Raw genomic sequence first — 15,385 nt, forward strand, 5'->3', positions numbered from 1 at the left:
ATTACGTGTTTCACTACATCTCCTTGCCGGACCATCGGCAAATTGGTGACCCCGACGAACAGCAAGCAACTGACCAAGAAGAAAATTCGTCAAAACAAAATGTACACCTCGGCACAATCACCCTGCAAATCAAGCAACAACGCACAAGAAACCTTCACACCTTCTACGTAAGATGCGAGTGCTGAGTAAGGAAAAAATCGGCGACGACACCATAAAACTCCTATGGTTGAGGCTTTTACCGCCATCCGTAACCACGGTCCTGGCTGTCACAGAAAACATGGACGTCAACAAAATGAGCGAGATCGCCGACAAAATATTAGCAAACTCACAGATTACAGAAGTAGCAGCCGTGAATCAAAACAAAACAAATGACGACACAATGACGTGCATATTAGCGCAATTAGCAAATATGCGAGTAGAACTGAATGCAATTCAGCAAGGTCATCGACGCAGCGGTCAAGATTATTACAATCGTCAGCATTATCCATTAAGGTCAAGACCAAGAACAGCCTCTCCCTTCCGGACCGCCGCCAGGTGCACACGCATAGAGAATTTATTTAATTTTGTATTTATAATCTAAAATAAAATTTAAATCACAAAAATTGCCGTACGAAAAATAGGAGTGCATAAATTATCAAGAGATTACTCGATCCTGACCGAGCCGCACACACAAGCAACTGAAGAAGCGCGCGCCTACAAAGAAGCCACACGGGTACGACACACTTTTCTCTATCCCTCTTGTGCATACTCTTTTGCGCGCGCACTGACGGGCTTGCTGTCCACCTCACACATTTGATAAGCGCCGCCTTCTTATCCCTCCTCGCATCCTAGCTGTAGCAACTGCACTAACGCCGTCTCGCTCACTCCCACGCTTTGATATCGGCGTATTGCGCGCACGCAGCATCTTGCTCCCACAAGCGGGCCTAGCAACCGAGCGCTACGCTACGAGGCAGTATATCTCGCTCTCGCATAAAATCAAGTTCTGCGCAGCTTATGTTACCCTAGTACTGTTAGTGTACACAGTGTGCGCTTACGCAACTACTGATTGAGCACTTGCCCTATACATTTTTTTGTCTTTAACTTTTCTTAAACCGAACTTACAAAATGGATGTTCCTTCTACCAACACCACTGAAGTAACTGACTCAAATTTGGACGTATCTCTCTCGGACTCCGAGATACCCAACAGTTTTATTTCCTCAAGATTTAAAAGGCGCAGAGAAGATGACCACAGTAGCGAACTGTCCGCATTACGGAAGGAAATGAAAAATATGTTTTTAAACATTATGGAGTCCCAATCTCGAGAATTCGAAAAAAATAATACTATATTAAAAGGCATTCAACAAACTAATTCGAATATTGAGAGCTCAGTGGCATTTTTAACGTCACAAAATGAAGAATTGAAAAGAAAAATAGAAGCCCTGGAGAAAAAGTCTAATGAGGACCAGAAATACATTTCGATCTTAGAAGAAAAGCTGGAAATTACCCAGCAAGATATGAGGAAATCCAATATAGAGATAAAGAATGTGCCTAAGAAGCCAAATGAAACTAAAGAAGATCTTGTTGAAATGACCCTAAGTTTGTCTAAGTCCATTGGTTGCTCATTGGATAAAGCAGCCATCCGGGATATCTACAGAGTAAGAGGGAAGAGAGATTCTAACTCCAATCCACCAATAATAGTGGAGACGAATTCTACATTTGTGAAAAACGATATCCTTCGTTCTTGTAAAGCCTTTAATATTAAACAAAAGGCGAAACTATGCGCCAAACACCTGGGTTTCCGAACATACGAGGATACCCCTATTTATATTTCGGAACACCTGACCCCTAAGGCAGCTCGTCTATTCTTCCTTGCCCGTGACCTGGTCAAGTCAAAGGTTTATAAATATTGTTGGACAGCATATGGGAGGGTGTACCTCAGAAGAGAAGATAATTCACCAATCATCTTAATAAAGAGTGAAGCCCAGGTTCAACAGCTCGTCACAGAAAAATGACTAGTTTTATTTTGTTTTTCTTTTGTATTTTTTACTTTTTTCTTATATAAGAGTAACATAACATTTATCTTCGATTTATGTAATTACTTACTAAACTGTATTTTACATAACACATTTTCATTCATAACTATATACACTCATCTCCAAATTATAGATCCATCACTGTATTTACAAACAGTCGTTATTTTTAGACTCCCAAGCCAACACATACACGTTAAAAATATCATTTATGTAATTATTATATTATTATATTACTCAATTATTAACTATATATACCTAAACCGTATAAGCATAACATTGACAAAACTATACATCAACAATTATCGAACTAAAACTAATAATCATTACTATATAAAACTCACACCAGTAAATTTTAAATATATAAGCCAACAAGCATACCGCCTACAATCAGCAACATTTAAATTATTCAACCTACACATAGCCTTTAGAAATAACTATACCTACATTCTCTTCACTTATTTGTTAAACCCATTATACTATATTCTACAAAACCCCTTGGCACTAAAGAATTCGTTTCCTATTCTGCTCCTATATGGCTGACATATCACAAACTATATCCGATATGGATGAAACCAACATAATAAAATCTGTGGCGTGTGACCTGACTGAATTAAAAAATCATTATCATTGTAATAAAACTGACCTTACTGTGATTGCTCAAAACATCTGTAGCGTCTATAATTGTAATTTTGATGACTTAATGACAAATTTATCATCACTCTCTTTTGACACGGACATTATTATCCTTACTGAATGTCGCCTCGAACCACATAAACCTATCCCACAGTTAAATGATTACATTGCTTCTAGCTCAACGGCATATATAAACCAAAACGATGGTGTAGTAGTATACGTAAAAAAAACATTAAAACCAAAAATATCTGAAGTTAAACTCACTCACGCCTCATGCCTACAAATCGATGTACATAATCATACAATATTGGGTATATATCGTTCTCCATCGTTCTCCAATCCAGAGAAGTTCATAAATTCACTGTCCAATCACTTAACTAAGATTAGTAGTTCCCAGAATATTATTGTAGCAGGTGATATTAACATTAATCTCGCACCCAAACTAAACGAACGACTTGAGTACTTAAACAATAGAATGTCCTACCTGAATACACTCTCCTCCCACGGTATTCTGCCAGGTCACACGCTACCTACCAGGAAAAACAGCTGTCTTGATCACTTTATGTTAAAAATTAATAATAAAAAACATTCAGCCTTTACAGCAATACTTAATACAACAATTACAGACCACAAATCAACTTTTTTGTGTATAAGTAAGGTAAAAAATAAAATAATTCCTCAAAAAACATTAAATAAAATCGACTTTGAAAACGCACTAAAATATTTACAAAACAAAAATTTATATAACCTATTATTTTGCTCAGACCCCAATATCATTGCCTTTAACCTCACACAAAATATAATAGAATCGATAAAGGAGAACTCTAAAACTACCAGGATCGCAAAAAATCAACGCACAATAAAACCATGGATGACGAAAGGAATCTTAAGATGTATTCATAATAGAAATAAATTGCAAAAACAATCAAATATCGATCCTGAAAATATAACAAAGAAAATAACATTCACTAGGTACAGAAATTTTTTGAATAATTTAATTAAAAAAACGAAAAGAAATTATGAGAGAAATTTGATAAATAATTCACTTAAAAATAACAAACAACTCTGGCAAAACATTAAAAAACTAACTTATACTGCAAAAAATAAAAGCTCTTTTACAGAATTATCAAATATAAAACCCACCCCGCTTGAATCTGCCAATTATGTAAATGACTTTTTTACTAATATTGGTAAAAATTTGGCTAATGATATACTTAGTTCTCACACTACCTCAGCAGAAATAGATAATTACATCCGAACTCTACCTGGTCAACCCCAATCTTTTACCCTATTAGAAACAGACATAGCGGAAGTAGTCGCTATCATAAGAAATTTAAAGCCAGATAGTGCGCCAGGCTGGGATAATATCTCCACAAGATTCATCCAATATACGTGTAATTATATCTCGCCTATAATTGTGCATCTGGTCAATGTATGTTTTGAAACCGGTACCTTCCCAACAGTTCTTAAAACGTCTATTGTCACCCCTATCCATAAAGGTGGAGATGTTGATGACGTTAATAACTATAGACCGATCTCAGTAATTACGGTTTTAGCAAAAATCTTAGAAAAAATATTAAACGGTAGACTTATAAATTATTTGAACAAATACAAAATTTTATCTAATTCACAATTCGGATTTAGGAATGGAGTCTCAACTGAAGACGCTGTCTCATCTCTCACCTCGACCGTTACCAAGAATTTAGATAATGGTGTCAAAAGCATATCTTGCTTTTTAGATTTAAAAAAAGCATTTGATACAGTATCTGTATCAATTCTTCTGCAAAAGTTAGAAAAGATCGGTATAAGAGGGAAACAGCAGTCTTTATTTAGGGATTACCTGTCTGGAAGAACCCAAAGAGTGAAACTCGGTGGTGGTATCATCAGTGACAGCACAGAGGTAACTTGCGGCGTACCACAGGGAAGTGTATTAGGTCCTACACTTTTCCTTGTTTACATAAATGACCTGTGTAATATGTCACTTAAAGATGGTACAATCTTTACATACGCCGATGATACCGCTATCGTGTTTACTGGCTCAACGTGGAATGATGCCCTAGTAAATGCGGAGGAGGGTCTGACTAAGGTAGCCGTTTGGTTAAAACTTAATCTACTTAATCTACTTACTCTGAATACTAGTAAAACTAATTACCTTTGCCACTTTATTAGTAGTAAAACGCGACCACCTGTTAACTTTAGTTTAAAAATCCACACATGTGATAATTTAGTAAACACAAACTGTATCTGCCCTACTATAACTAGAGTTACACAAACAAAATATTTAGGTATCATTGTAGATGAACGTCTGTCTTGGTATCCTCAAATTGAACAAGTGACTGCTAGGATCCGAAAGTTTGTTTGGATATTCAAGACACTTCGGCATATTGCATCAAAATTAATTTTGAATAACATTTATGTGGCACTTGTTCAATCTGTGATAACATACTGTATTCGAGTCTGGGGTGGTGCACTAAAGACACGTTTTCTTGAAGCTGAAAGGGCACAAAGAACATTACTAAAAGTCATGTATTTTAAAAAACGTCTTTGTCCAACAACTGATTTGTACGTATATAGTGATCTCCTCTCGGTTCGAAAGTTATATATATTAAAACTAATATTAAATAAACACAAAACCCTACCCTTTACTAGTGATGTTGCTGGGAGAGGAAGAAGAAGGAAAACAGCAGTCGCTACCATCCTCCCAGTGAATACTCAATTCGCTGCGTCGCAGTTAGAGTCTCGAGCTGCTATTATTTACAATAAAATAAATAAAAATATCTACATTTATAACAAATCATACGTTGAGTGTAAGTCAATGTTATTATCATGGCTAAAAGATAAAACTTATGACGAACTTGAGGCGTTTATCAGCACCTCCTCTATATAGCATTATATACTTTTTATATTTATTACACCTTAATATTATTATCTATTATTATAATCTATCTTATCTGTTTGTATTTATTTACGTTGTTAATATTTGATTTATATGTAATTATTTATTTATTATATTTTTAGAATACTTTACACCCTTCTTTTATTGTAAATTCGTGTACTTAGGTTCACTAATTATAAAATACTTAGATATTAGAGAGCGGTGTCGCCTGGCACAAGCATATCTTGCTTAAAAGGTGGCACCCACAACTAGCAAAATTGTGAACATTGAGTTACCCAATAAACATTTTTATATTTTTTTTTTTTTTTAAGAACAAACAGTCGGGAAAGAAGACACCTTTGTTTCTATCACGAAAAATTCAGAAAATACGCGAAGAAATGCGTAAAACCTTGTGATTGGAAACAGGAAACTAACTCAGGAAATCAGGGACACTAATTCAAGCATCCGCTGTTTAATTTAATTAATTTTAATTATATAGCGATTAATCAGTGGCGCCATCTCTACGCCACTCGCTTCTCCATCATCATCATCTCCAATCCTCAGCCATCACTCCTCACTCTGCAAGCAGTCTCACAGCAAGCCAGCAACTGGGTATCGCAGCAGGTCCATCGCAGCCGACTCACCGAGCTTCCTGGTCCTGTCTCCACCCGCACTCACTCTCATCGACTTCAGCGACCGACGCATCGACCGCAGCCCACGCCTGGATCTCTTCGACGGCCGCTCTTCTCTCCAGCGTGGCAGCTCTGCACGATATCTTCCGGCGCCAACAAGTCGACTTCGCTCTCTACTGTCTCGACTCACCGCAGACTACGAGCAACGCAACGGCTCACTCCTGACTCACTAGGACTTCGAGCAACTTCCGACTCACTGGAAGACAACTGGCACTCATGAAGGACGCCAGCGCTACCTGTGTTGGCGCAGTTCTACAACAACAAAAAAAGGGACGCATTTGGGAACCATTAGGATTTTTTTCAAGAAAACTAAGTGATGCACAACAGATATATTCAACGTTCGATAGAGAATTACTCGGAATATATATGGCAGTCAAACATTTTCAAAGATTGATCGAAGGAAGAGAATTCACGATTTTTACGGATCATCGACCTTTGACTTACGTATTGTCTCGAAAATCTTCACCTAACGATACACCACGAAGAATACGTCAATTAGATTTTATTTCACAGTATTCTACCAATATTCAACACATAAGTGGACGTGACAATATTGTCGCGGACACATTATCACGTATAGAACAGATAGATATGCCATCACCAATCAATTACGCTGAATTAGCAAAATGTCAACTCAGCGACCAAGAATTAATAAGACTTCGTGACAATAAGAAATTATTATTCAGAAACATCAAACTTCCGGGTTCTACGGAAAACATCAGTTGCGACGTATCTACTGGAAAAAATCGCCCTCTTATACGGAATAATGAAGACGGTAGACAAAAGAATACGATCAGCAACAAAAAATAATCAGCATAAGTGCATCGGGTGACAACAAACATTTTTTATCAAGGGGGGAGTATATGTAGCGACATCGTCGTACATACAATCAGCGCATAACCAGATAAGGCACACTATAAGATAAAGTTTAGAGATTAAGTTAGATAGCAAAACGCACGTCCTTTATTAGTATATAAGCAACCGATATATGTAAAATACACACACTTAAAACCATTACGTGTTTCACTACATCTCCTTGCCGGACCATCGGCAAATAGTGCTTATAGTTAAAATACAAAAAGTAAAAAAGGAACGAAAATCTATGTACAATAAAGTTACTTATTTGTAAATAATACTAATATTTAATTCTATCTTTTCTAATATCTAATTTATTCTAAAATTGTAAGTGTGTTCCATATCCTATTCAAATTTGTGTTCAGTTCTCCTAAAACCGAGAAGACGTTGTTTAATGTTGATTTGATCAACCCATGATCAGGGTGTTCACTCAGGTTGATCATCGCTCCGTCATCCAATAACTTCGTCTTAACCAATATATGTCCGTTTTTAGATTTTTCATCTAAATATTCAACTTCATTAGTATCCGGCGATTCTGATTGCATTTTATCTAATTGTTTCTGAATCTTGCTAAGTGTCTTCCAAATTTTTGGATTATCCACAACATCCTCTCCAATTTCATTTTCAGATTCATTCAACTTTTTCTTAGACTCATTATGTTTTTCCTTAAAAACAACACTTCGGCGTTTCCTTGAAACTTTTTCTTTGTTAACAATTATATTCTCTAAACTGGCGAGATTTTTCTCAGTGGAATGCTTCAGATTATTTACGGCAACTTTGTTCTTTGGAGTTTTGTATTTTAGTTTCTCGTTTTTTACATTTCTTGTGTTATTACGTTTGCTCTTTAGCTGCAATAAGTTTCCAAATAGTCCATTCTTTCTGAAGTCTATATCCAGTATTCTCTTCCTATCGTGTCTTGGTTTTAATAAATGTTTCTTTATCCTCCCTAAACTTATTACATTTGAGTCATCGATATGCCGTTTTATACGTAAATTTCGCGGGTGAGCTGGCAATTCTTGAACTTCATCCGAATCATCAGCTTTTTTTCCAAAAAGATCATGAACTTTTTTCAAATTCTCGTTTAAATTATCTATAGTTTTCTTCAACGCAGGATTCAATATTTCATCACAATTCTCATGTATGTCCAAATCAGAAAAATCATCAGATGCATCATCGACATGCAAATCATCAAAGTCTTCTATAATTGATCTTTTAACCTTCTTTAGCACGTCATTTGTTACATCTGTGGCTTCAGCAAGATTCTTTTCTTTGCTGTTTTCTTTGATATCGTAACAGGCACCAACTTTTGTATTGGCAAGAACCCAAAACCCGAATGATTTGGGGGGGAGGTTGATAAGCAATGTTTTGTATGGCCTGACGCGTTTGATAGTTGGCTTTATGTCGCCTTCGTGGGACATCGCATGGCCGTTCACGATGATCTCACTGAAAGGAGTAACATTAAGTTTCAATTATTATTGAAAGAATAACATTAAAAGTTAGTTAAAACCATGAAGTGTTGATACTAATTTCTATATACCCTTTATGAGTTTTTCTAATACGAATCATGAAAAAGTAATAGTTGCCTTTTACGATATCTATGGGAATGAGATGGAGTGGTCCTATTCTTAAGTGCCGTTAACCACATGGAACACAAAAGAAAAGAATAGGACCACTCCATCACGTTCCTTTTGATGTCGTCAAAGGTGACTAAAGGATAGGCTTATAAACTTGGGATTCTTCTTTTAGGCGATGGGCTAGCAACCTGTCACTATTTGAATCTCAATTCTATCATCAAGCCAAAAAGATGAACGTGGCCTATCAGTCTTTTTAAGACTATTGGCTCTGTCTACCCCGCAAGGGATACAGACGTGACTATATGTACGGAGAAATTATCCAACTTAAACAAAAATTTAAAACGCTCACCCATTATCATCATAGCCAAGTATAAACTGCATTATATCACCTCCCTCTTCCCTCTCCGACAGTTTTATCGAGAATCTAGCAGGTTCGTCGTCCATGTTCACTCCGTACAGTGTCACCGCTCCAGGGACAGCTTTGTGACGCAGCGATGTACAGTGTGCGAATAAGACGGCCTTCTCGGAATCCATGTCGACGTTCAAAACACGTTCGCCTACCAGGTTCTTGAAGAGGAGCGCCATGTAGAAACTCTGGAAGGTATAGTTGTTTACAAAATTTTAAGGAAATTAAACAAGCATAGTTACATAATATAAAATCTCAACTCTCTCTCAATCTCGCAGGGATGAGTGGGGATAACATCTTTGCACTTGTAAGGATCCCTTACTATTTTGGTTACATACATACATACATATAATCACGTCTATATCCCTTGCGGGGTAGACAGAGCCAACAGAATGGCCACGTTTAGCTATTTGGCTTTAAGATAGAATTGAGATTCAAATAGTGACAGGTTGCCAGCCCATCGCCTAAAAGAAGAATCCCAAGTATATAAGCCTACCCCTTAGTCGCCTTTTACGATATCCATGAGAAAGAGATGGAGTGGTCCGTTTCTTTTTTCTATTGGTGCCGGGAACCACACGGTACAGATAAGACTTAATTTGAAGGTCGAGTGGTTTAAGTATCAGACTTAGAAGCATAAGGTTTGAGTCTAGCTGAATCAATGATTATTTTGTACCAACGTGGTTTGATCGCTTTTAGAGAGGGTCAGTGGTCCAATCGGTAAGATGTGCATAAAGGCACAGTTTCAAATCCCTGGCTCTGTCTACCCCAAAACGGATATAGTCATGCCCATATGTATGTTTTTTTTTTGACTAATTACACTGATTGATTTAGCCTCGAATTAAGTTCGAAAATTGTGTTACGAGATACTACTTAACTCAACGATACTATATTTTATAATAAATACTTATATAGATAAACATCCAAGACCCAGGTCAATTAGAGAAAGTTCGTTTCTCATCATGCCCTGGCCGGGATTCGAACCCAGGACCTCCGGTGTCACAGACAAGCGAACTACCGCTGCGCCACAGAGGCCGTCAAAATGTATGGTATGTATCTTACCAAAGTGGGTTCAAACAATTCCTTTTCCCTCATTTCACTATAATGTACGGAGAAGCCATTCCTTGCCGAGTAACCAAGGCTGGCCATCCAATCTGCAGCTCTCTCCAGCTCGTTGTATTCCTCACGAGGTCTCTCAGTGAGCCAGAGAGGGGTCTGGCTAGAACTGAGAAGCTTAAGTAACTTTAAGCGATCAAATTCAGACATTCGCTCCAGTTGGCGGGAAGATGAGTTTCTGGAATGTGAAAAATATAAGTTAGTACAACGAAGGCTGTCAATAACAAAATGATTATGGTCTGCGACTTGTGAACGAATAAACCAGGGTGGAATCCATCCATTACGGTCTAGTATCAATGAGTTACTGACTCGTCTTCAGAATAAGTACCTACCACCAATAGTTAAGGCAGGTGGCAGGTGTATTGGTGCCGTGTGGTTCCCGGCACCAATACAAACAACAATAGGACCACTCCATCTCTTACCCATGGATGTCGTAAAATGCGACAAAGGGATAGGCTTACAAACTTGGGATTCTTTTTTAGGCGATGGGCTAGCAACCTGTCACTATTTGAATCTCAATTCTATCATTAGGCCAAATAGCTGAACGTGGCCATTCAGTCTTTTCAAGACTGTTGGCTCTGTCTACCCCGCAAGGGATATAGACGTGACCATATGTATGTTATTATCCTTACCCATTTAGCAGAAGGGCATCCATCATCTCCAGAGAGAGAGTGACGTAATCCTTAAAGTCACTCTTTGAGTCTGCTTGGAGGCAGTTCGTGACGTCACCGCCCACGACCTTCCAATCCAGGCTCTGGCCAGGAGCGAAGGTTTCCACGATCACGCGAAGTGTTTCTTGGTCATTCAGGTATTCTTCTATTGACTGGTTAGAGCATTCTGGGTGAAATGAACCGTTTATTAGAAGACTTGTTCTTCAATATGAGAACGTCAAGGGATGAAAAAAATAACAGTTAGGTTTCAAAGTCTTACCATAGTGCCGTGTTGTTCCCGGCACCAGTACAAAAAAAGAATAGGACCACTCCATCTCTTTCCCATGAATGTCGTAAAAGACGACTAAGGGATAGGCTTACAAACTTGGGATCCTTTTTTTAGGCGATGGGCTAGCAACCTGTCACTATTTGAATTTCAATTCTATCATTAAGCCAAATAGCTGAGCGCGGCCTATCAGTCTTTTCAAGACTGTTGGCTCTGTCTACCCCACAAGGGATATAGACGTGACGTGTGACGTGAATATGTATGTATGTATGTTATGAATGTGGATGAAGCGAAGGAAATATGCAGAGATCGTGGCAAGTGGAAAGTAGTCGTCTCTGCCTACCCCTCCGGGAAAGACTCGTGATTTTATGTATGTATGTACTTACCATAGCCAAGCTGCCAGAACATCTTGCCGATGTCCACCTTATCAGCCAGGGTCAGCACGTTCAACGCCGCGTTGGGGTCCCACATACCGTTCCTGGTCTTGTCCTGGTTGTTCAGAGCGAAGACCAGGTCGAAACCGGTGGATTTGGCCCATTTCGCGAACATCTTCCATTGGTTATGACTGACGGACAGCTTTTCCTTTGGAAATAATTTATCGCATTAAATTATACATACATATAACACACATACATACATACACATGGTCACGTCTATATCCCTTGCGGGGTAGACAGTGCCAATAGTCTTGAAAATACTGATAGGCCACGTTCAGCTGTTTGGCTTAATGATAGAATTAAGATTCAAATAATGACAGGTTGCTAGCCCATCGCCAAGTTTATAAGCCTATCCCATAGTCGCCTTTTACGACATCCATGCGAGAGAGATGGAGTGGTCCTATTCTTTTTTGTAATGTTGCTGGGAACCACACGGTGGGCGCATTGAATAAACATATTTTTATTCGTATTCCGTGCGAGAGAGTTAAGTATAGGACTGTTAACTGAAGTGTTGGTAAACCGTTTCAGACTCCGTCGCACGAAGAATTCTACTAATTTACATACATACATACATATGATCACGTCTTTATCCCTAGCGGGGTAGACAAAGCCACCAGTCTTGAAAAGACTAATAGGCCACGCTCAGCTGTTTGGCTTATTGAGATTCAAATAGTGACAGGTTGCTAGCCCATGCATCGCATCGCCTAAAAGAGGAATCCCAAGTTTATAAGCCTATCCCTTAGTCGCCTTTTACGACATCCATGGGAAAGAGATGGAGTGGTCCTTATCTTTTTTCTAATGGTGCCGGGAACCACACGGCACTGAATTCTACTAATTTCGTACCTACACATAATTTGATGATAACTTACAATGACATGACGCTTCCTGCTGCCTCTGACCTCTCTGACCTCGTCATCGACTATGGATATGCTGTTGTTGTAGAAAACCAGATTGGAGGTAGACGGGCCGGCTATGCGAAGATAGGCTGGGGTCAACGAGGTAGCCATGCAAAGACACTCGTTACTAAAACAAAAGGATAATTAAGTGGACATAAAAAGTGTTCTGCTTTTCTTTCTATCTTTCTTTCTTTCTTTTTACTGAATTATCTAGTTACATACATAAATATAGTCACGTCTATATCCCTTACGAGGTAGACAGAGCCAATAGTCCCTAAAAGACTGAATGGCCACGTTCAGCTGCTCGGCTTAATGATGGAATTGAATTGCTTATCTAGTTCCTTTATTGTTTTGCCAGTTGACTGGAAGAGATCATGATTTTATGATCAGATTCATGGGATAAGTCCGCCATTGCAAGTGATTTGTTTCTTTTATAATTATGTAGGTACTATTTTATTGTTACTGTGTAAATTTCTATGCAATAAAGATATTACAAACAAACAAACACATTTAGGTAACTGAATATGTAACCACGAACCGCTATGAGTTAGGAGATGTTTCGTGAACTTTAGACCTTCTGGCCGCGTGCAAAAGCTGTAAGTAAGTATATAATAAAAACTTACATACGAGTATTTACCGGTATGCAGAACTAATAATCACGACTCCAAAACCACTTGTAGCTGGTCAAAAAACGAAAGAATCTCTTACGAGATAGACAGAGTCAACAGTCTTGAAAAACTGAACGCCACGTTCAGCTTTATGATGGAATTGAGATTCAAAAATCAAGCCCATCGCGTAAAAGAGGAATTCCAAGTTTATAAATAAGCCTAACCTTTAGTAGCCTTTTACGACAAGTGCCGGTAACCACACGGCAACGACATCCGTGGGAAAGATATGGAGTAGAAAGAAAGTACTTACCTGTTATATTTTTCCGTGCTCGTAAACAAATACTTAGGGTCTATCGTGAAACTCAGAAATCTTGGGTCCACTTTATTTACATGCTGGTCCGTGGTAATCTTCACTTTGAAGGTGTCTGCGGAGGCCCAGGGCATCAGCCCCAGGAATATGTACCAAATGAACATTGGCATAGGTTATTTTAACACTGATTCGTTGGAGAAAATGATCGTGTGATGAACAAGTTAAGAGTTTTATTGCTAAGTTATAGGAAGTTGCAGTGAGAATGAAATGGGCGTTTTGGGTAATGCCTAAAATCTATACTAATATTATAAAGCTGAAGAGTTTGTTTGTTTGAACGCGCTAATCTCAGGAACTACTGGTTCGAATTGTAAAATTATTTTCGCGTTAAATAGACCATTTATCGGGGAAGGCTTTAGGCTATATAACATCACGCTGCAACTATTAGGAGCAAAGAAAAAATGGAAAATTGAAGGCTTCAATGATGCCTAATATAACTATTCCACGCGGACGAAGTCGCGGGCACAGCTAGTATCTTTATAAAACTCTCGTGTCGTGTGTTCGTTCCCGTACTCCTCTGAAACGGCTTAAAGAGAATGAAATTGTTTTTTACAGTAGATATAGAAAATAAAATAATGTATCTGGATAATATAATATGTATGTAGTATCTTAATAATAAAATGTGCCTTGTGGTTCCCGGCACCAATAGAAAAATCTAAAAATTGGAAACACTCTATCTCTTTCCCATGACTGTTGTAAAAAGTGACTAAAGTATTATTAGGCTTATAAACTTGGGATTCTTCTTTTAGGCGATAGGCTAGCAATCTGTCACTATTTGAATTCTGAATTCTATCATCAAGCCAAACAGCTGAACGTAGCCTGTCAATCTTTACGAGACTGTTGGCTCTGTCTACCACGCAAAGGATATAGACGTGTCAATATGTATGTATATGGAGCAATAAACGGATTATTTTGTTTATTGTCTGAATAGATATATTGCCAAAAGTCGCATTACAAAAACATCACTGCAACATAAAATAGCTGACGAATTGTCGACGTTAGCAGAAACGCGAAGTTATTCATTGTTTATTATGAGGCTACAAATAATGTAATGTTATGTCACGTATGGAGGACGACCTTCGCTTGGATAAACTTTAACCCACGCAGCGTAAAGAGGGTGTTATTTTAATACGACTGAAAGTAATTAGATGGTTTTTATTGTTTGTGGGAAGTGTTTAAAGATTCCGTGGAATTCCGATGGTGAATACGAGTCCCTGGAAGGTCGCAATTATAAATGACGAAAAAGATAAATATATTCATGAAATTTATTTCGCGAAGCCCACACTATCCCACTGCCAGTACATTTTTGTGGCACACTTTACGGAAAAACCATAAGAGCTTTTGTAACAGACGACTAAGGAAAAGACTTATAAACTTAGGCGACGGGCTAGCAACCTGTCACTATTTGAATCTCAATTCTATCATCAAGCTAAACAGATGAACGTGGCCTATCAGTCTTTTCAGACTGTTGGCTCTGTCTACCCAACAAAGGATATAGACGTGAGTATAGGTATGTATAAGACCTTTAGGTTCGGGCATAGTAATTTAAATATAGCACTCGAATAAGCGCGAGATCTTATAAAGCTGCGCTTTTTCAATAGTAAATAGAATAGAATAGATTTATTTTCAAAATTGGGTACAAGGTATCACTTATTGACGTCAAATAATTACATATACCTAAGAACACAATCATCTGTAAGATTCCACGCTGGTTTGTTAGCGAAAAAAAAAATTGTGGTTCTTTTTAGGCAAAGGTCTAGCAACCACTATTTCTGCTCAATTCCATCATTGATCCATACAGCGGAATGTGGACTTACATTTTTTTTTCAAGACTTTGACTTTGTCTGCTCTGTTAACAAGGCCATCAGAAAAGTGGAGTGTGTGAACAAACTGCAGTACCTACCATCCATTAACGGAACCATTTCGTCGCATTTTCTTTGCGATTCTGTAAAATACTAAAGTTCTCTTCGGAATACGCAG

The 15,385-nt window shown here is 38.1% G+C and overlaps 1 protein-coding gene across 1 annotated transcript; it reads right to left on the reverse strand.

Moving 5' to 3' along the window:
• Positions 1-6,465: 6,465 nt before the first annotated feature.
• On the reverse strand, positions 6,466-13,544 carry LOC106138119 (heparanase-like). The gene is made up of 7 exons (XM_060950923.1): positions 13,349-13,544; positions 12,404-12,557; positions 11,484-11,679; positions 10,794-10,998; positions 10,108-10,339; positions 8,992-9,236; positions 6,466-8,511 (listed from the first exon to the last, which is right to left on the reverse strand). Exons 1-7 carry the CDS (start codon positions 13,516-13,518, stop codon positions 7,383-7,385), a joined length of 2,331 nt encoding a protein of 776 aa, XP_060806906.1. The 5' UTR covers positions 13,519-13,544; the 3' UTR covers positions 6,466-7,382.
• Positions 13,545-15,385: the final 1,841 nt, after the last annotated feature.

The sequence above is a fragment of the Amyelois transitella genome, chromosome 23 (assembly GCF_032362555.1).
Source record: "Amyelois transitella isolate CPQ chromosome 23, ilAmyTran1.1, whole genome shotgun sequence".
In the NCBI taxonomy this organism is placed as follows: domain Eukaryota; kingdom Metazoa; phylum Arthropoda; class Insecta; order Lepidoptera; family Pyralidae; genus Amyelois; species Amyelois transitella.